We start from the raw sequence: 23538 nt of genomic DNA on the forward strand, positions 1-23538 counted from the left end.
GTGATTTACTAGTCTTCTGGCCATCGGTGACATCAGGGGCTCAGGGTCTACACGGTATAAAATGATCATGGTATTTGCGGTCTGTTTACTAGTAATGCAGTAATGCCTCAGACTGATAGCAAGATTGGCTGATTAGCAGCTTTGTGCAGTGTACAGTTAAGAATGTTTGCGTGTCTTTCAAAATGATTAAGCTCCCATCGTCCTCTTGAGGATGTTTGGATCTAATTGGCTGTCTCCTTTACAACTTTCACCTCCATTTAAAACACAGTTGGTGCAGCTGAGAACAGTTTTTTCAGACATCATCAAACGTAGTGCTGTTACTCTCGTGGTATTCCCTTATCACTGTGAAATAAATTGACTAGTAGATCTTGGCCATAATCATAGAGGCAAGATTATTATTCTGTATCATTGAGACTTGGTACTTTCACTGGCTTCAGATGAAGTCATTTGATCGAGTAGTGCTTCCAGGGATAACATTGGCAGAGCACTTACTGATGGAGCGTGGATACGGGCTGCAACACATCTTGTATTTTGGATCACGATACCGTCTGTCGTCACTTTAATGTGATGCATACTGTGAGCAACTGGAAGTCTGTGAATTCAATTTTGTGTCCATATACGGATGACTGCACTTTTGGTAACAAAGGAAAAACCCCAAAAGCTTTATTATTTTGTATGCGCCATACTGTTCCATGTCACTCATCTTCACTTTAATGGCTAATAAAATGTGAGTACTTTTTTTTTTTAACTAAATCTTTTTTTTCCCCTGCTTCAGTGGAGTGCCTGTCGTGCTCTCCGCCACACCCGTTCACCAGCTGTTCACTCCTCCCTGCTTGAGAGATGAGTGCCAAGTCGGCTATCAACAAGGAAGTCTTCATACCCCATGATGAGAAGATGCTTGGAGCTGTGCAAGTGAAGCGGAGGACCAAGAAGAAAATCCCCTTCCTGGCCACTGGTGGTCAGGGAGACTACATGACCTTCATCTGCATTTCAGGTCAGCTAACATGAATATATATAAAAAAAATTATTCTAACTTGTGTTTCCATTTTGCCACAGACATTATATAAGGGTTTATAAGATGATTTACCCGTCATGCCGCCGACTATCAGGCATGTTGATGTTTTTTTTTGTTGCAGTTAAAGTTGACCTTATTGTGACCAGTTTCGCAAGAGATTGGCACTGACATTTGAACTTTTATAACTGTTTGAGGATGCTGAAGTAATAGCATAAGAGCTAGCAAAACTCAACCAATTTATAACGTTAGAATTGTGCTATTGACTGGTTCGTAGTACATTTATATCAATTCAAGTGTCTTGATGTATCTTTGTACTTTTACTTCAAGATCAATTTCCATTTTGTATTGGTGTATTGTGAAGCACATAATTTTTGAGCGTTTGGGCAGTTCTCTGCATAAATGTGCATATTAATGAGGGGAATGCAGTGTGTCCCCTGGGATTGCCTCGTTAGCTAATTAATCAGATCCACTGCTCCTCCTGTTCTTTTGGGCTGAGAGCCCGCCTTGCCAATAAACTTATATTGCTTGGATTTTAGTAGAAACGTAATTTTATCAGTTTTATGAAATTTCAAAGGCCATACAACTTAAAATAATAGTGGAATATAAATAACAAAATAATAAAATAATTAAGGCAGATGGAAGATTCAAGTGCATGAACTCCTGTCATTAAGAGGGATCATAAACAAACTTCTTCATTGATTAGGGAAATGTTTATTTCAGGACCTGTTATTTCTCTTATTAATTTTGATTATGACTACAGCCTCGTGTGTGTGTGTGTGCATACATATGAAGAGTTCAGATGCAAAACCCAGTATCTCCAGAACCATAAATTTTTAGTTGAGGCCATGTACTTGGCTGTCAAGGGTCCATCAATGTGCAAAATATGAGAATTTGAACAAGTCTGTGCATTTCCGAATATGGTTTCCTTTAAATCTGCATTTTTCTCCATTTAAAGAGGAGTAATACTGGGTTTTGCATCTGAACACTTCATATATACTCACACTCACTCTCATGGTAGTGTGCTGCCCTAGAAGATGCTCAACTGCACACCAGGTGTAGCTTGGTACTTTAATTACATGGTGGTGCAGTGATGAAGGAAAGCACTGGTCTGTGGTTCAGTTTGCTACATGCCATACCAGACATGGAACTGAGTTGACTGTTTGTTTACTGTATATATCCAAACAAGTGTCAACAAGCTTGTGCTCTACAGTCCATTTCTGATAGGAGTTGCTGTGTGAAAGCATGCAGTCCGTGTGAGAGTGTGTCTATAAGGGCAGGGGGATGGAACTCGGTGGCTACAGTAGCAGATATTGGACACCTGAGGCCTGTACAGTGGTGGAGTTATGCAGTCTGTGGTATTGCAAGCTTTAGGAAGCTGTGGCATGAGGTGCTGTAACTAAAGTGTGTATTACCAGTAAATAAACTGTCAAATGAGCTGGCTATTCTAAATAAATAAGGAATTATGAAAATATTGATGTAGTGCATTTTATTTTTGGTTCCATGACAAACAAAGTCATAAACATTGGGAATTTAACCTAATTTCACCTGCTGCTGATAAATGCTTAGAAACATGAAGCTGTGAGGAATGTGGAGTTTGACGATATCATGAAGGGTAAATGCCCCTCAAGGCCCTCAGTCTATATTATAATAGCCAAGTGGCCTGTGTGTGTATATATGTGTGCGTGTGTATGGCGTCGATCACAGAGAAACTGGGGAGAGATGACATTTGTTGTTTGGTATGCTTATGTGTTATGGGTCAAGGGTGAACGCTGCAAAAACAAAAAGTTGATAGGATTAATATTTTTGGAGAAAGTAGCAATATTAGCTAACACCAGTGAACAATGGATGTTGTGCTGTAATGCACCATGGGAATTCAGGGTTTTGGGGTTTTAAATGTTGTTGTTGTGGTTCATGTTAATTTAACAGTGTTTTTAGTGTTATTGATTTATTGTGCGTTTTGTAGTTCAATTGTTGTAGCCACTTTAGTGAAGTGTTATGTTACCGTTACCATGAATAAAAACTGCTGCGTTTGTCAGGAAGAGTTACAGGACTTGGCCAAGGATAGGGATGTGTGGGGTGAGCTGCTTGCTTTGCTGCCAGCGTGACCTAGGCCCAGTGTCACAGACCAAATGGTCCCTCTTAAAAATTGGTCTGCGCTGGCTTCACTGCGCATGCGTCATTTGGGACCACAGCAGCATGTTAAAATGGTAAATGGACTGCATTTATATAGCGCTTTTCCATCTGCATCTGACGCTCAAAGCGCTTTACAAATAATGCCTCACATTCACCCTGATGTGAGGCTGCTGCCATGCAAGGCGTCCACTACACACCAGGAGCAAATAGGGTATTAAAGACCTTGCCCAAGGTACCTTAGTGATTTTCCAGTCAGACTGGGATTTGAACACATTTGAGTCTGACTCTCTACATCCAAAGAGATCAAAGGGAATAATGTGATTATTAGCCATCAGATGACAAATTAAAACCTCTTAAATCAGAAACAAGGCCGTTTCAAGAAGAAATGAGGCACCGAAATGACGTAGAGCACAGCAGCTGCACGTCAGACATCTGCTGTGCTGCTGCAGTGCTCAGATCGTTCCGCTGTCGTTTATTACAAAATAATGCTGAATTTATGTAGAAATGATTGTTGTAGAAAAGCTTCAGATATCTGTCGCTGAGATCGATGATGACTAACGTGCAGTTTTAAGCAGAAACGAGATGAAAATTGCTGGATATAAATGGACTGCATTTATATAGCGCTTTTCCAGCTGCATCTGACGCTCAAAGCGCTTTACACATCAATGCCTCACATTCACCCCGATGTGAGGCTACTGCCATGCAAGGCGTCCAATACACACTGGGAGCAACTAGGGGATTAAGGATCTTGCCCAAGGGCCCTTAGTGATGTTCCAGTCAATCTTGGATTTGAACCGAGGATCCTGTGGTCTCAAGCCCAACACTTTAACCACTAGACCATCAACTCCCCACCTCCCCTAGGTGGATCACAGCTGACTCTTAGAACTGATGATGCTGATGCTCTGAGATGGCGCATGCGCAGTGAAGGCAGGGTGCCCATTTTTTGGGGGGGGGGGGGGGGGTCAGTTGGCGACACCGAATAAGTGGTTGAAAATGACTGATTGAATGAACGAATCAATATTATTATATGGCTGCGACGCTATACGCGCTCTGATTAGCTGATTGCCAGTCGGGTATTTTCAAAATATCGGACCGTTTCCATGGCAGTCACCCCGAAATGCATATTATCTTTACAAACCAGAAGCTAAAAATGCGATTAGAAAAAGCAAGTCAGACATGAACGTACGCTATAAATATCTAAACAGTATCTGATAAAACACACAGATTGAAAACTTACCAGCCAACGACCGGACCATCTGTTCGCAAGTTGTTCGTGGAGGCGAAGCGAACAAGTCGGACTACGAGTCGTCAACACCTTTCATATTCAGGCGACTTGCTCGGTCTCTACAGGGATATCAGATATACCCCGTACAGACCGAGCAAGTCGGTTAATAAACCTTTAATATTTTGAGGAGGAAAGTCGGAGTTTTTAAATTGTATTAATTTTTTTTTTTTTTTGAGTGCCTCTGGGACAGACTGCAGAAGTGAAGCTCAGCACAGGTATTCAAAACATGGATTTCACCCACGGATTCTGTTCTTTCCATTCGTAGACACAGGTGGAGTGACTTTCAGACAGGTAATAGTCAGTGTCTGATGTTGCGTCAGGTTTATGGATTAAAATGACTGTCAATCATTTTGCTTTTATCAGGACTCGCACAAGTTAAAGAGTTGGAATTAATGACTTATAATCTGGTATATAATTTTTTTTCAATGATAATGTTGACTGGAGAGAGATATGGGATTTAAGAGATGGGCATGTTCAAACTGTGCCACAGCATTGCTACTACTTTAATTCCAGCAGGACTACACCATGGTTTTGATTCTAAAATTAAATAGATTTTTTTTGGGGGGGGGGGGTACCACGGATTGCCTGATCAACAGTAAGGCACCAGTTTGTTTGCAGTTGTTCATACAAGCATTTAACATGAGTGTTATGAATTTGACTTTGTAACCACAGTCGTTCATTTGATTTGTATTTTCAGTACGAGTGGGTTTATGAATTGGCTGTGTCTTGAACACATGACTGCTTATCCAAGCAATAAAGCTTTCTGTCTATGATTACTTGAAGAAAAAGACCTGGACATCTGTGACTTGGAGAGCAGAGCTTGTTGTTTTGTAATTACACATGGTTGTAGGAACACTGCTTCTGCTCACTCATTCAACTGCTTTTGGACCTCAGCTGTAATACTGTGGAAGTAAGATAAACTCCAGTGAAGCATAATAATAATAACTACTACTCTGAAGCAACAAATTGTTTTCCATTAGGGAGGATATTTGTACACAAGTGCTAAATCAATACAAGGATTTAACTACAATAAAAGCAATTTGTTGTTTTGGAAATACATTTAAGCTAATTTCCACACTGAATGGATATTTACTTCAGTTCGATTTGGAGGTACACAAATTAGTAGGCCAGCCAAGTTTAAAAAAAAATAACCAAGAGGCATCTTCTTGTTAAAAGCCGGCACCCATGTGATTTAGGTCATTTCATGTATGCTGAATATAAATATGCCGGATGCCGAGCTGATTTTTGACTTTTAAGGGCATTTTCAAGGTCACAAAAACATCGTCAAAGAATTTTTTTTGTAATTGACATTAAAAAAATATACTTAAAATGTGACTTTAGGGTATCCTTGAGGTCATAAATCATAAAAAAGATTACCCTTTTGAATTAAAAATTCAAAATTGAAAAATCATAAAATGGCTGCCATTTTTAGCAAATTTCAGCTTGAGTCATATTTTTTTTGCCTGATTTTAATAATCTTGGTGTCAATTCCTATATTTTTGGCCATGGCAAACCTCTCTATAGCAATTAAATTGGTGTACATACATTGGATAACCTTACTTTATATGCAGTTTACAAGACAAGTGAAAAAATATGAAAACTTATTTGTCAGAAACCGTCTCAGGGAAGCTCATCTGCATGCTCGTCATCCTCATCGGGGTCTCGACCTGACTCCAGTTCGTGGGCAAATGCTCACATTCGCTGGCATTTGGCACGTTGGAGAGGTGTTCTCTTCATGGATGAATCCCGGTTCACACTGTTCAGGGCAGATGGCAGACAGCGTGTGTGGCGTCGTGTGGGTGAGCGGTTTTCTGATGTCAGTGTTGTGGATCGAGTGGCCCATGGTGGCGGTGGGGTTATGGTATGGGCAGGCGTCTGTTATGGATGAAGAACACAGGTGCATTTTATTGATGGCATTTTGAATGCACAGAGATACCGTGACGAGATCCTGAGGCCCATTGTTGTGCCATACATCCAAGAACATCACCTCATGTTGCAGCAGTATAATGCACGGCCCCATGTTGCAAGGATCTGTACACAATTCTTGGAAGCTGAAAATGTCCCAGTTCTTGCATGGCTGGCATACTCACCGGACATGTCACCCATTGAGCATGTTTGGGATGCTCTGGACCGGCGTATATGACAGTGTGTACCAGTTCCTGCCAATATCCAGCAACTTCGCACAGCCATTGAAGAGTGGACCAACATTCCACAGGCCACAATTGACAACCTGATCAACTCTATGCGAAGGAGATGTGTTGCACTGCATGAGGCAAATGGTGGTCACACCAGATACTGACTGCACCTTTCAGAGTGGCCTTTTATTGTGGACAGTCTAAGGCACACCTGTGCACTAATCATGGTGTCTAATCAGCATCTTGATATGGCACACCTGTGAGGCGGGATGGATTATCTCAGCAAAGGAGAAGTGCTCACTATCACAGATTTAGACTGGTTTGTGAGTTTTAGATCTTTGAGTTCATCTCATACAAAATGGGAGCAAAACCAAAAGTGTTGCGTTTATATTTTTGTTGAGTGTAGATAGATAGAGATAGACAGAGATAATATGATTTAATAAACACCCGAGCCAAGGTTAGCTGTTAAGTCTGATGCTTTGGATTCGGGAGTGGGCATGTTCAGGTGTATTCTGGCACCTATGCTCCATCCCTTTATGCATTAATGAATTCATCCTGAACCAGTGCGCGTGGGGCTCTTAACATGGCGATGGCTAGAAAATGGGGTTATTTCGGCTTTTCCGGGTCTCTGTAGAAAGCAGATGGATGATGTCGCGCAGGCTCTGCCCAGTATATATACAGTCTGTTGTGTTGCATATAACCCACAAGCATGTGATTTTTCTGCTTCATTACAGAGTGTAGCACCTAAATCTGCTCTGTGCTGTCTGTCTGTAATGACAGAGCAGCCATATGGTAAATGCACTGTAATTAAAAGGACTCCTACACACTGCTAATGAAGACAAAACCTGAGGCAGAAAGACACAAGTAGCAACTGAAGGAGGCTGTAGTAAAGGCCTGGCAAAGCATCTTAAGGGAGGAAACAAAGGATTTGGTGATGTTCATTGGTTCGAGACATCAGGCAGTTATTAACAGTAATCATTCTATTCATAATTTGTCGAATTACGTTTGGCCTTTTGAAAATAAATGGAACTGAAGTGCAGAGATTTATTGTTGCTTCTGTGTGACTTTTTTCAAATCTAACAGTCACATACTGCAGCCCCTCTCGGGCACTGGTTCACCTCTCTATGCTGAAATTTAAACTTTTAGCCAGTGGATGCAGCTCACATGTGTGACATGATAAGAATTTTGTATTTGATCTCATGCATACAGACAGAATTGCACAAGTGCAGACGCGTATGTTAACACTTTCACGGCAGCGTTGGGGTCGTGGTTGATATTGAAGCATGGTGGACTGTAGCCAGGAACTGGACATAGATGAAACCGGTTTGTGTGTTTCCTCTTTGATCACTGTGTGTCATGCAGCTCCTTTATTGCTGCACTTCAAACATGGGACCGTCCACAGAATGTTTGGCAGGGGAGACATGAGGTCACTTCAACAACATAAGTACTCTGAAGCTTCACAGAGTACTGTTAGTCTACATGGTTTTGATTTCATTTTTTTCTGATCTAAAAGGAAAACATATTTTTGCTCCACTCCTAGTTTTTATTTGCGCAATCTCTGTTTTCATCATTTTCAAGATTCCTTTTGTCCTTGCTCACGTGCGTGTTCTGTCCATCATGTTGAGAGATTTTAGTGAAGGAGGAAAAAAAAGCAAACATCTGTCAGTTTCCTAATCATGCGAGGGAACACCCGCTTTTTGAATTCCTCAACTTCTTGATTGAAGTGGTGAATGTGTTAATCCCAGTTATTGTTTATCTCCAGCTAGTAGCTACGTGGTGTGTTTGGATAGCATTATATTGACATTAGCTCTGTGTATTGGCAAGGACCTTACGAAACTGTACGCATCGTCATCATCAAGCACAGCATGGTTGTATTGTGATATGATGCATGTGATAACACTATGTTGTGAATACAACTTCCAGTGTTCACTTGTGTCGTCATATATTTACATCACCTTATACAGATACCTCAGTGGACAAACTCCAGCGTTTTAGAGCGCTGTTTGCATTGCACAGTGTCACTGAACACTCTGAAGTGGAAGATGGCGTAACATCATGTAGAGATAAAGTGCAAATAATGTTATTGTATGACTGAACTAGCATATTTCTCGGGAAAGAAGGTAATGAAATCTAAGTTGCACTAGTATTTGGAGGCATTTTCTTAGAAATGTCAACACAAAAATTCAAGAAAAAAATTATTTATACAGTACCAACATAAATTGCCCCAAAGCGCTACACGAGTATAATTTAAACCATACCTAACCCCTGAATAAATACGTTGCTAAAAGTCGTAAGGAAGAGCTTGCTCAGAATTGTTGTTATTATTGGGGAAAACCTTGAGCAGATCACATTTTCTGGTGGACCATCTGCTTTGGCCATATGGAGGAAAAAATAAAACGGACATAATGCACAAGCACAACTAATACAAAAATATTATTTGAAATATCGCAACACTTCTGTTCCAGCAAAATCCAACTTTTTTTTTCTATGTTATTAAAGAAACTAATCTATGATAATGTTACAAACTGGTTCCTGATGACACAAAGGTGTTTTTTAATTTAACCTTCATTTAACCAGGTTAGTTCCATTGAGATTGAGATCTCTTACAGGGGAGACCTGTTCTCTCAGGCACCCGGAGAGAACATACAAATTCCATACAGAAGGCCACAGGTGGGAATCAATCCCATGGCCTTCTTGCTGTGAGGCAACAGTGCTAACCACTAACTCACCGACCTGCCCAGATTAAAACCAGATTATATAAACTCAATTTGCTCACAATATATTTGTGAATATTTTATGTTTAGCAGCTTCTCATTCTTTGTATAAAAATAGGCACCTTTTAACATCTGTAACCTTTGCTAAAATGTAATGTAATGTACTTGTCATTCAGCCCTACGTTTTGATTGGATGTCTAGTGAGCACATTTAACCCTTTTTAATGTTCGGATCAACCATTTGGTAGAGCATATTGGTATCTACAATGTTCTATTGAATAATATGAGGACATTAAAGGGTTAACTTTATAGGGTCCCGTGATTTATGACCAGTGATGCCGGTAACGCTTTACTCTAATCTAACCACTTTTTTTGTAACGAGTAATCTAACGTGTTAATCTTTCCAAATGAGTAATCAGATTAAAGTTACTTCTCCAAGTCACTGTGCGTTACTATTATTTTTGCATTGTGGGTCGACAGCAGCATTAAACTTGGTCCGTGGGCAGGCGGTCGGGGTTTGACTGAACTACACACTTTAAGCGAGCTGTGAGCTTTTCATCAGCTACGACTCGTCCTCACCTCTTAAAGCGCGGTGAAAACAGCACACCTGCACTGAGCTTTACAAAGTTATTTTTATGCTTTATTTTTCTCCTTTATTTAGAATTCTGAGCTGAGCCGCTCCGTATCATCTCGTTAAAAACAGCTGATCCTCCGCGACGTGTCAACAACTAACACTATTTTCTACTCAAATGCACCTAAACTCTCTTTCTGAGGACCACATGATGTGAAAACACAATAAAACTTTCTTACCTGTAAATCTGGTCATATTTTCTGCATAAATAAATGTTATCCATTCTTTGTGCTCAAACGCCAAAGCAGGGGCGAATCCAGATGAATGGGGGCGTGGGGCAGGGATGTGCCCCCCTCCCCCACAACACCCCTAGATTAAAGGTCCAGTTTTAAAGCCGTTTTTTTACTACAACTACTAATACTACTTAAAATAATAATTTTGACAAGTAAAATGTTTATAGAGAATTTAAATGTTAGAAAAATGTTAGAATTTAATAGTTACATTTATAAACAATGTAGGTTAGAAATTGCAAGTTTTACTGTTACAGTGCTGTCAACAGTTAAATATGAGGTCAAGAAAGATTATTTTACTTTTTATAAAACAAGTATTTATTTTCATTGAAGTCAAGAAAGGGTGACTATAAAGTGAGTTTTGGCAAAACAGGTATCATTGTCATGTTGAGGTGGCAGAGGGTTGTTGTCGGCAGCTGGGGAAAGTAACTAAAAAAGTAACTAGTAATCTAACTTAGTTACTTTTACAATTGAGTAATCAGTAAAGTAACTAAGTTACTTTTTCAAGGAGTAATTGGATTACTTTATCAAAGTAACTGTGGCAACACTGTTTGACACTATTTATTGAAATCATCTCCCGTATTGTATATCATGCATGTCCTCAGAGAGCTTTCTTTTTTTTTAATGGATACACATCTCTTTGTATCTTAATGTTAATTTTGTCAGACGAGACGAAATATCTTCATGAATGACCTTTTTTTTCATGATTAAAAGGAGATGACAATACATCAATGTTCTAAAACACTAATACAAAATTAACATGCATTATTGACGAAAAAGACGAGACTAAATTTTTTTGCGTGACTGTAGAGCGCACCTGAATATTAGCCACACCAACCAATTTTAAAAAGAAAAAAGAAATTGTACATAAATAAGGCACACTTGTCTATAAGCCGCGGGTCTCCATGTTGTAACATGAGATATTTACACAGAAAGATGTTAGAAAGATTTAACTTTTAATTAAATACGTACCGTAAATTCTTTTTTCCCCTGAAGTGTTACGCGTAAATATTGACACGCACGCCGTCCAGCGTGCATGCACAGTGTCTCTGCTCCACACGGAGAACTGAGTAATTTTAACTTTTGCTTTTTCTAACTTTCATCGCGTTCAGCCCGGATCGGATGGAGTTTGTGGTAAATGAGACGTTAAAGAGGCGCCGTGACTTTTTCGACTTGTTGCGCCAAGACAGAGAACCGGCTTGGAAGGGTTGGGGGGCGAGGCTCTGTTAACTGATCTGACGATGCAACTCTGTCGCAAAGTGCTGGAGATGGACTTTCCTTCACTAAAATGAACAGTAAGACCCTATATTTACACTGTGTGTGAATTTACACCACATGAGGAGTGCAGGTTTCAGGAAATCGGTTAACAGCATCAATTGATGTATTTCAACTTATGAAAAAGCCTGTAAAAATCCATAAATTAGCCACATCATTGTAAAAGCAGCAGTGTTCAAAGTGTGTGAAAAAAGTAGCAGCTTATAGTCCAGAAATTACGGAAGTTTATATTTATACTCTCTCACAGTGTTAAAGTGTCGGATGAGCTCTCTGAGGTTCAGATTAAAGATAATGTGTAGATTTTGAACACAGCAGCCAACACTACATCTGTTCAATAGCCATTTGTTTTTAACATTATTTATGACTAATATGCAGTACGTCCAGAAAGTATTCACAGCACTTCACTTTTCCCACATTTTATGTTAGTCTGTTCTACAAACAATAGTACAGCAGATAACTGTAAGAATTGTTCAGATCTGGTTACAAGCATCAAAATTTGACTGTGTATACCTTTTGGTACATATTGTAGAACAATAACGTTAGCCATTTGTATTTTCAATAGGGAACCAAGGAGGGGTTAATTAAAGAATTGCACAGGGTCAAAATTAAAAAATGTTCCAATCATATTGAAAGTGATACCACATTATGTATCTGATGACAATGATTCCAAAAGGGTATAGTTTGGACTATCTATAACTGAATGTTCTGGAGTTATGGGGTAAAAACAGCAAGAATGGTGACAAAGGTCAGTTTCAGATTATACAGGGGTCAAAAGTTAAAGTTGCTCCAGTTTTGGTAAAACATGGTGCAAATTATTGGTTGAACTAATAGGATTAACATATGGAATACTTTTGACTGTGTTGAATGTTTGGTCTCCAAAGTAAAGGTCAAACAATGTCGACATCCATTGGATTCTATGACATGTGACATATGTTACCCTGTAACATGATAACTAAGCATGACACATGGTGCAAACGATTCCTTTTTAAAATCCTACTAACTCAACCAATAATTTGCATCATGTTTTACCATAATTGGAGTAACTTTAACTTTTGACCCCTGTACAAACTGAAAATGACCATTGTTGCCTTGCTTGCTGTTTTTACCCCATAACTGCAGAACATTCAGTCACAGATAGTCCACACTATACCTTTTTGGAATCTTTGTGATCAGACACATAATGTGGTGTAGCTTTCAATATGATTGGACCATTTTTGACCCCTATGCAGTTCTTCAATTGACCCGTACTTGGCCCCCTATTGAAAATTCAAATGGCTAACATTATTTTTCTAAAATATGTACCAAAAGGTATATACAGTCAAAGTTTGGTGCTTGTAACCGGATTTGAAGGATTCCTCTGCAAATATGCAAATATTCTGTTATCTGCTACACTGCAATGCCCATGACAATGTGAAACAAGTTTTTTATTTTTTTATTTTTGCAAATTCATAAAAAAAAAGAACTCACATGTACATAAGTATTCACATCCCTTGTTCAGTATTTTGTTAATGTTAACCTTTTACCAGCAATTACAGCCTCAAGTCGTCTTGAGTATGATGGTACAAGGTTGGCGCACCTATCTTTGGGCAGTTTTGCCCATTCCCACATGTACATAAGTATTCACAGCCTTTGCCATGAATCTCAAAATTGAATTCAGGTGCATCCTGTTTCCACTGATCATCCATGAGATGTTTCTACAGCTAAAGCCTTGTGGATTTCGGGGAAATATCGGGGAAAACACCACAAACCTTCAATCGTTGAACAAGTGTATTTTGTCAGGTAATGATAACATTTGTTATGTGAGATATGTGAAACACTGAATTGATTGAAATGGTAATCAGCGATAATCTTTTATATCAAAAAGGTTGACTAAAACTAAAACCTTTGACAAAAGACTAAGACCGAATTACAAAACATCAGATGAAAGGAATATTACTGTTAGAGTCACATTCAACAACAGGAACAGATATCGTTGCATTTTTTACAGCCAGCTCGAGTAGAACGTCTGTAGTTCCCACACCAGTATATGTGATGCCCTCCCTATTCATCATCTGCAGCCTTTCGGTTATTGATTGGTTTCAGAGATGGATGGGCAAGCGTCTTGTGTACCTCAGTGGTATATTACTTTGCTTATGCCCGTCAGAAAATATGACCTTGGTTCCTCCCTCCAAAAATGCATTAGCTGGCCTTTTTGTATTCATGTACATGCATTTAAGGTTAGGCCAGCCTTATGGGCCAGGATGGAAACTTGAACAGGAATCTTTTCATACATATTTATAAGGATCCACAAAGTGTTAGAGAGTGTGTGTGTGTGTGTGTGTGTGTGTGTGTGTGTGTGTGTGTGTGTGTTGTGGTGGTGGTGGTGGTGGTGGTGGTGGAGGTGTAGTACTGAATCTTTAGATTACAAAAACTTTTTCTGTTAAAAGTTCCATCCAACTAAATGATAGCATCATTGTACCAATGGTCCAATGTACTGCTATTGTTATATATCTAAAGATAAATCTGCCAAGAACACTTGACCTTGTGAGGACAATTAAGTACAAAACTGGCCAGCCATACATTCTGTGAATAATACATTGAAAATTTCCAATACTATGGAGTTCTCCTGCACTGCATGTTTCCAACTCTCCCTGCTCCACCATCTGCTAATTAACTAATTCAGGTGTGCTCAAGAAATCTGATCAGCTGTGTTTGCAGTAGGTAAGTTTGGCAGCAAGCTGTTGCTAAAGATTGAGGACCATGAGGTTTCTCATTGGTGCAGCTAAGTAATGTGGGTGGGTGCTGCCAGCTTGGGACCCTCCCCAAGTTGGCAGCCGTGCAACCACATGTTGCTGCCGCTCCCCCACATTCACATCGCCTCAATTCGGAAAATGGACTGTTTCAAGTTTAGTGCACATAAACAATGTCAAATGTATATGTGCTGCCTGAATTGTGATGTGTGCCATTATTACGGTAAGCAAGTAATAATTGTGGATTAATTGTTGTCTGTGGTAATTTGAGTATGGACGTAATCTTGTTGTTGTTGCACTCATGTAATGACAATGACAATAAATTTCATCCATCCATCCATCCATGATACTGTGGGGGTTAGCATGGTGCCGTTCTGCCAATATAAATTATCATAAATGAGATTGGTGTCAGAAAGACCCTTTGCTAATCCTCAAACTCGGAATAAATGAGACAGAACAACAGTCTCATAAAGTAACATGACTTAGGTGTGGGTAATACACCAATGTCATAGTTATCACCGTGTCATGGTGTGTCACAATACCATCAACACAGTGAGACATCGGGCCAGCGACAACTCCTGACAGTCCAGAAAAAAATGCTTTCAATGGTGCCAACGAAAAATAAGGCTGACAAAATGACAAAAATAGTAATGCCAAATATCCATTAATTTGGAAATCAATAATAATTTTGGTGTATTGGCAGCTCATACTAGCTCTGCAGCTGAGACTATGACCAAAGTCTATGCCCCCCCATTCTGTTGAATCCCACAAGATAGTCAAAACACATTAAGCCCTGGTCACACCGAATAATGTAGGATGAATAATGAGCCACTTTTTTTTTTTTTTTTTTTTGTACAGGTCCAGTTATTCAGCAAACGTGAGAGAATAGTGGCTCTTTAGAGGCAGAATGTTCAGCTAACGAAGTGGTGCTAATTTCAAGTTCAAAATTTAGCAACAACAGTGTGGGGTAGTTTGTGTACGAGGTTCTACGAGGACAAACAAGGATTTTAGAGGCATGTGTGGTGAGGGCGAGGACGTTAGAAGCCCATTTTCCGAGCACCTGGCGGCTACAAGGGCAGGACAGGCTATTTTGGCTTACCCCCCTTGCGCACTACAATTCCACCTGCTTTGTGCGCTGGACGCTATATATATATATATATATATATATATAATAAAATTATTTTGTAGTGGATTAATCATTTGGATGTTGTATGGATGTTTGGATGTTAAAAACACCTCTAATCTTTTCTGGAATCACAAAGGACAGTTTCATTTGGAGCTTTTTCTTCTCTCTGTCTCTTGAGCTGAGGTGGAGAACATATTTGGAACAGCCTAAAGGGGTAAGTATGTGTAATGTTTATATTGTAATAGCTTGGTCAACCAGTTGCATATTCATTCCTCCTTATACACAGCTATAAAGTATGTTTATGATAGATTTAACACGTTATAATGGATCAGATGAGCTCCGCTCTGTGTGCGCACCGAACAATGGCTCGCTCTCAAGAGGAGCATTTATGTAAAAACGCCAGCTTGCAAAAGAGCGATTTTGCAGACAATAACAGATGAACACAAAGTTAAAGGTTGGATCACGGTGTCAAAATGACTGTAAGCCGCAAAAGAAATAAAGCCAGCGAGAAGAAGCATAGAGGCGACTGTCCAGGAATGCAGAACACAAGCGCCCAAAAGAGCGATTTTTGCAGACAATAACGGATGAACACAAAGTTAAAAGTTGGGTCACTGGTGTCAATGACTGTAAAGCCACGGAAGAAATAAAGTCAGCGAGAAGCAGCTCAGAGGCTGTCCAGGAGCCCGTGGTTCAATTCCAGCTGGTCTGGTTATGGGTGTGTGTGTGTGTGTTTTTCTTTTTTTGGGGAGAAGTGATCCACACAGTTGCGGGTGTATATAATTAAAGCGGCCACATCATTATGCTGTCTTTTTTTTTTTGTTTTTGGTCACAGAGAGCTTTAAGGACTACCCACGGAGCCCGAACCACTGTCGTCAGCTTGTTTCGAGCTGAAAACTTCCAAATTTAAGCCTCTGTTGACCCAGGACGTTGTGAGAGAACAGAGAAGTTTCAGAAGAGCAGTTTATCCGGACATTCCACTGTTAAAGGAGATTTTGTAATGAAAGACGTGCGGACAGATTCGCGCGTCGGCACCCAGCCGCTCATGGCGCGGCGCCACAGCAAAACACCTCCGTGTTGCTAACCATTCGTAATATTTAGGCTCTTTCGATGGCTTTCAGTCGAGTGAGTATCTGAGAAATTGTTTAACAGCTGGGCATGTTAAACTGCTGATAAACTGCTGATCCCGACCTTTTCTGAAACTTCTCTGCTCTCTCACGACGTCCTGGGTCAACAGAGGCTTAAATTTGGAAGTTTTCTGCTCGAAACAGGCTGACGACAGCGGCTCGGGGCGCGGCGCGCCGTCCGGCTCCATTGGCAGTCCTTAAAGCGACAGTAACACTCCATAATCTCTCATCAACCCTTAAAATTTTCACCGAAAACTGTCTGAATTTCTCGAATGGTGTCCACTTGGATCTGCCTCACAGTTTCTGAAAAAATTTTGATAAAGCAAAGCGCCAGTCTCTCAGCAAGTTGTCAGACAAAGGAATTCCGGCGGGAGGGGTGGACCAGTGCTCACTCAAAGCCTGCCCACAGGCGAATGACGCAACCGACAGGCGTGAAAAAACTCACGCATGCGCACGAGGGTTCAAGCTTGTCTGATGTGATCGCACGTGATTCAAATCCATATAATTTTTGAAAAAAATAAAAAGGTCCGTTTCTTTTCTCACAGACCTCGTATGTGGCTTAACGTGGATCAGATGTGGTAACGTGAGCCATTCTAGGTTGGACGGGGCTCAAATGGCATTAGAGACTGATACCTGACACATGCGAGGTACAGAGAGGCACATCGAGGCTTCTTCATAGCGGATACGTGATAGATTTATATATATCATTATTTCAATAATCACTGACAAATCCATACTTGGCTTATTATTCATGGCTTTATTATTTGGTGGGACCAAGGCTTTACATGCTTTTCTTATTGATGCAACTGGCTGTAAAGTCTTTTTTTTTTTTTTTTTTTTTTTTTTTTACATGAAGACATAATACTCACTGAAATTTAATTAAACTGTGATTCTGTTGTGTGAACCAGCAGTGTTGCAGGCAGGCTTGTTTTATCCATAAATTGGGTGTGTTTAATGTAAAACTGTAAAAACTTTTGATCCTGAAGTTTTAATCTGGATTTTAACTTGGAAGGAGCACCTTTAAAAATGAAAATAGCTCATATTAAACTTGTGCTCATATGAGTATCGAAGTGGTGAGATAGTGCTAAACTAGTTTTTGCTTACCTTTTGCAGTTTTATGTGCTTGAGGTTTTAATTTTAAACATCTCACAAATCTCACAGTTCTGAGTGTTTTTACAAACTGCCTCCTGTTATAAACTATAAACATCATTTTAGACTGATCCGACTTGTTTCAGACTTCTGTGACATTAAATACACCCCAGATCCATTAATTTTACTTTAGCTTACTTTAGACTTCTCTCAGTTGGCAGTGATACATTCCATCTATCTATCTGTTTTCTTTACCTGCTTACTCCAGTTAAGGGGTCACAGGGGGCTGGAGCCTATCCCAGCAGTCATAAGGCATGAAGCAGGGCACACTCTGGACAGGATGCCAATCTATCACAGGGCCATATTTGGACAGACAAACACATTCACACCCACACGCAGACCTACGGACAATTTAAAGTTTTCACTTTACCAAACCAGCATGAACCCACGCACACCGGTAGAACATGCAAACTCCACACAGAAGGGCCCCTGTCATGGTAATCAAACCCATGACCTTCTTGCTGTGAGGCAACAGTGCTAACCACTAGTCCACCGTACTGCCATAATACATTTCATGCACTATAAATATTATCAAAACATTCTTTGTCCCTCAGGCCATCAGACTGTACAACTCCTCACTTGGGGGGGTTAACATTAAGACAGAGGAAGGGAAGGAGAGGAACAATAGTAGCCAGTAAACCAGAATTGATCAGTATGTCTGGTATTTCTATTTGCATATTTCTATTTGCAAACTGTTATTTTTTTATCTTTCACATTTGATACGCTGTGTGCTTCTTACCCTGTGTGCTGCTATACAATGCTGCTGGAACCTCAATTTCCCTGAGGGAGTCTTCTCAAGGATCAATAAATTTCAATCTAATCTATAATCAGGGTATTATTATCAGTGGTATGTGTGTGGCTGTAGACAAGATCATTCGAAACTGCTGGACAGGTTTTCTTGAAACTTGGTGGACTATTAATTGAATAGATACATACCTAGAGTTAAGATTTTGGAGTAGTTTGGTCAAAGGTCAAGGAAAACATGGTCCAAAAAACACCTTTTGTATATCTCAGCAACCATAATGCCCAAGTGAATTCTCTAAAGCATTTTCTGATCAGCAAAATATTTATGATTGAGTGATATGAATGAAATCACAGAGAAGTCATATGATGAAGTCATGCTTAGTCAAAAACACCACTACAAATACGAGGTCTGTGAGAAAAGTATCCAACCTTTTTTTTAATGCAAAAAATATGGATTTGATTCATATGTTTTTACGTCAGCCAAGCTTGAACCTTCGTGCGCATGCATGAGTTTTTCCCACGCCTGTCGGTTGCGTCATTCGCCTGTGGGCAGGCTTTAAGTGAGCACTGGTCCACCCCTCTCGTCGTTGTTTCATTGCGAGGAAATGGCGGAGTGATTTGGGCTTTTTTTCCATCAGAATTTTTTCAGAAACTGTTAAGAGACAGGCAGCTGGAAACCATTCGAAAAATTTATCTGGCTTTCGATAAAAATTTTACGGGCTTCACAGAGAATAAGGAGTGTTATTACAGCTTTAAGGACGGCCCACAATGGCGCATGGCGCGCTGCGCTCCGAGCCGCCATCGAGAGGCAGAAACCACCACATCATTTCTAAACGGATGGCTGTGTGGAGCCGGGACCGTCGTGTGCAATTTCTCTGGTTATCACAAGAGCTGGACATTAGCCATTTTCTGGCAGATTTCACTTTTAACAAGAGATTTTGTCATGGAAAGCCGCGCGGAGGCTTCGCGTGTCATGACCGATTCGCTGATGAAGCGAGACAAAGGAACACCTCCGTTTCGGAGTGTTAGAGGACAAGTTGGGACATGCCTATCTCGGCTTTCAGTGCTTACCAGCCGAGTGAGTATAAGAGAAATTGTGGAGAGCTGGGCTTGTCCCAACTTGTCCTCTAACACTCCGAAACGGAGGTGTTCCTTTGTCTCGCTTCATCAGCGAATCGGTCGTGACACGCGAAGCCTCCGCGCGGCTTTCCATGACAAAATCTCTGGTTAAAAGTGAAATCTGCCAGAAAATGGCTGATGTCCAGCTCTTGTGATAACCAGAGAAATTGCACACGACGGTCCCGGCTCCACACAGCGATCCGTTTAGAAATGATGTGGTGGTTTCTGCCTATCGATGGTGGCTCGGAGCGAGGCGCGCCATTGTGGGCCATCCTTAAAGCTGTAGTAACACTCCTTATTCTCTGTGAAGCCTGTAAAACTTTCACCGAAAGCCAGATAAATTTTTCAAATGGTTTCCAGCTGCCTGTCTCTTAACAGTTTCTAAAAAAAATTCTGATGGGGGAAAAAAAGCCCAAATCATTCCGCCATTTCCTCACAATGAAACGACGACGAGAGGGGTGGACCAGTGCTCACTCAAAGCCTGCCCACAGGCGAATGACGCAACCGACAGTCGTGGAAAAACTCACGCATGCGCACGAAGGTTCAAGCTTGGCTGACGTAAAAACATATGAATCAAATCCATATATTTTTTGCATAAAATAAAAAGGTCAGATACTTTTCTCACAGACCTCGTATATGTATATTTACTTGTAAATTTATATTATGCTATATGTAGAGTGTGCAAGGTATGCATCCGCCCTCTGATGCCTTTCATTTACATGAAATAACTAAACATGTCATTCTCCTAAAAACCTGGCAATAAAAAAGTAATACTGTGATATAATACGGTCAATGTGTAAAAAGTGAAAAATATCTTATCTTATTGTAGGTCATATATCACTGACCCCTAACAGGATTACTGTGTGGTTACCATCTACATTTCAGCATTTTCCAGTTTCATTTTAAACTTTAGCTGCTATAGGACTTTTTTTTTTCCAGCATGAGTCGAAACAAATGCTCACTAATGAGATTTGACCAGTCTTGGGTGTGTGGGCGGCTCGTTGTGAGAAACAGTGGCTTCTGTGGGTTTCTTAGAGGCCAAAGAAGCAGCAGTGACTGATGCTGGCCTCTCAGTACAGGGAAGAGAGACATACAGCCCACTCGCACAGGCTTAGATATATCAGTATGACACTAATAGCCACATTTTTCTGTAAAGGCATATGCATGTGTGTGTACGCCAGCCATCTGTCCCTGTACCTCTTTGTATCTGCGTACTATGGGACTTTATATCTACACTAATTAGCTTCCTGCAGGAGCAGCTCTTGTCATTTTTTTCCTTTTCTGCTCTGTGAAGCATGAACTGTCTTGGAAAATGTTTTTATGAAGCATGGTGGAGAGGTGGGATGTGGGCCAAGAAAGAACCAGTAAAATCCTGTTGCAGATCCAGGAAATATTTGCCACTTTTTTCAGCAATGTAAGATAGGTAGGACTTTTTGTTTGTTTGTTTTTTTTTTTTTTCATAATGCATACACCACAACACAAACAAATCAAACACATGGTCAAAAGTGTTTTGTGAGGTGTGTTTAATATGTTGTGCATGTTGTGTCTTGGCCTTACCTTCTGTTGTACAGTCAGTTTTAACTTGTATGTGAAATTTTTAAAAATAGTTTCTCATATTTCTTTTTCATACTTTGTGTCAATTTCTTAGCAATGAAATGATCAAATAGATTACATTTTAAAGGTGTAGTATAACACAGCTAGAGTACATTTATAAAAGGATAATTTACTTGTAACATTTCTGTTAATAAGCCACACACATGCACTAAACCAGTGTTTCTCAACCTTTTTTGAGTCGCGGCACCCTTTTTGTATTTACAAAATCTTGCGGCACACCACCAACTAAAATAATATTATAATGCTATTACCTCTGGTTTTGCGCGAAACCCAATTATCGCAATAGAAAATCGATACAGAAAACACCGCATTTCGAAAATCCTCAAGCATTTTGCCCTCTGATCTCAAGTAGGGCTGTCACGATTAGAAATTTCTGGAGACGATTAATTGTCAGACAAATAATTGCGATTGACGAATATATTGTCTATTTTTTTTTTTTTTCCCCTTCTTTATATTCTACCATTGTAGTATAATTACACAACTCTGGAAGAACGTTTGGCTTCTGTGAGTGGAGAAACTGGGAATGGTGCAACATTTTTATTTTTATCTTCATTTTACATACAGTCCCAACTTTTTCTGATTTGTGGTTGTTTCTGTTGCATTTCTGAAATTGTTTCTCCTCATCAGTCACGTTTTTTGCTTAAACACTACATTAAGCTCAAGACTGAACAAATAAATACCTTTGGAAAATAACAGCTGTTAAAGTTCAGAGTTCTCACCTGCTTTTTGTGATTTGTGCGTCTGAACATTTTTTTTTTTGTGTGTATCTCTGTTCATTCATATATTCTCATTTTTTAAATATGTTTTTAAAGATATTTGACCGTTTATTTCATCTCATGATCTCATAAATTCAGCATACGACGCGCACATGGTGTGAACAGGACGGTAACGGCAGAATCACACCTTTAGAGAAAGTTCAGAGAGAAGTAAAAGCTTCACGTTTTCGTTTTGTTAACATGTTCACTCCATTTAAAATCCTCTCTCCGCTCCGCGCTCGCTGCGCACTGAACGTGTCGTGCCTGCATTCAGGAATCTCCCTCACCCACCCCCTCCCCTCCCTGACCCACCCCCTCCCTCGCAGTCTGCAGCCTGTTAACTCCGCGCGCGTGCACACACAGGCACAGACACACACACCGACAGCTCCGCATTTTAGACGGCTTTTGAAGGAGACGGCACTGTTTTAATCGGCCGTCAGCCTCCTTGTTATTGTCCCGCCTTAAGACGAGAGCGAGGCTGCAGCACAATGACGTCAGATTCTGAGTCGTTTTATGCTTTGTGGATAAAATAAATAATTCACGGTAATCGCGAATATGAAAAATAATCGCGAATATGAAAAATACCCACGGCACCCCTGACGATCGATCACGGCACTCTAGGGTGCCGCGGCACCCCGGTTGAGAATCACTGCACTAAACATGTACTTGAAAGCATAAGATCAGTGGTGGTATTATTATTAATAATAATAATAATAATAATAATAATAATTAGTATGCTTCGAATGTTGGGTTTTCTGAGGCTTTTTCAATTCAAATGATCAAAATGTATCTGACAAAGAGCCACAATGACTTTAAAAAGAATCTGCAGACAGGCAGGTGCATATTTGATTATGTGCGATCTCTAGTTTGGCTGTCATACAAAATATGCACATGCACACAGCAGGTGAAGCAGGAGAGATGAACAGCTCAGGTGCTGTGCAGGTGGACGGAGACGTGTGTGGTGTTGCGCATACAAAAGCCTGTCTGTGCAGAAACGGTGTACAGCCACAATACTTCTGACAGATCCTTTCACACGTTCCCTCACCAAAGTCATGCTGTCGACCATCCTCATGCGCCAGCCCCTCCTCCATCCTTTACTGACCAGCTCGGTGCGTTCGCTGTCTATCAAAAGAACACTTTCTGTCACACAACAGCCTACAGTCTGTCTTCACAGGATCCTCACATATTAGACACTCTGCCTCATGCATTTGTCAGATTCCCATTGATTTAGTTTTGCATGTGTGCATTCCGAGTTTTCAAGCAGAAAAGAAAGAACGCTGCTGTATTTCCTGTATGACTGAAATCTTATGGTGCATGGAATTGCTGGTAAAAGAGTCGTTCTAACATTGGCTCCTTAACACTCAGTGTGTAAGTGTTGATGGGAGATGGATGTCTCGGGGGTAGATGAGGCGATGCAACCACTTGAGGATCAATGAGGAGGTCATTTTCTGAGAAGAGAACCACACCACACGTTTTTGATACTTTGCACACTGATCATATGTATTGGCTCACTAATGTAGTAAAAACCATGACAGTAGAATTCCCAGAGTACGTGAAAAATGTTGTCATAAATAGGCTTTCGGCTTTTGTTTTGTGATAACAAATCTTGCACCCCTCCTTTCTCTCATCTGTGCGGTGCTGAATGAAGAAAAATAAGGGGGCAGAGAGTCATGCGAAAAGAACAGAGTTCTGGACTTACAGAAAGCAGCCATCCATGTAATTGGCTCATACTCTGTTCTTGTCAAATTGAAAATCTTTACA

The 23538-nt window shown here is 40.3% G+C and overlaps 1 protein-coding gene across 2 annotated transcripts in view; it reads left to right on the forward strand.

Annotated features, from left to right (window-relative positions):
• The first annotated feature begins 774 nt into the window (after positions 1 to 774).
• The window catches only part of stxbp6 (syntaxin binding protein 6 (amisyn)), an 89096-nt gene continuing 66332 nt past the window's right edge, over positions 775 to 23538 (forward strand). For both annotated transcript variants that reach the window (XM_034195515.1, XM_034195516.1), the window contains exon 1: positions 775 to 994. In XM_034195515.1, the coding sequence (XP_034051406.1) occupies positions 841 to 994 (154 nt within the window). In that variant the 5' untranslated portion in view covers positions 775 to 840. The remainder of the gene's footprint in view (positions 995 to 23538) is intronic.

This window comes from Thalassophryne amazonica, chromosome 19, assembly GCF_902500255.1.
Source record: "Thalassophryne amazonica chromosome 19, fThaAma1.1, whole genome shotgun sequence".
Lineage (NCBI taxonomy): Eukaryota > Metazoa > Chordata > Actinopteri > Batrachoidiformes > Batrachoididae > Thalassophryne > Thalassophryne amazonica.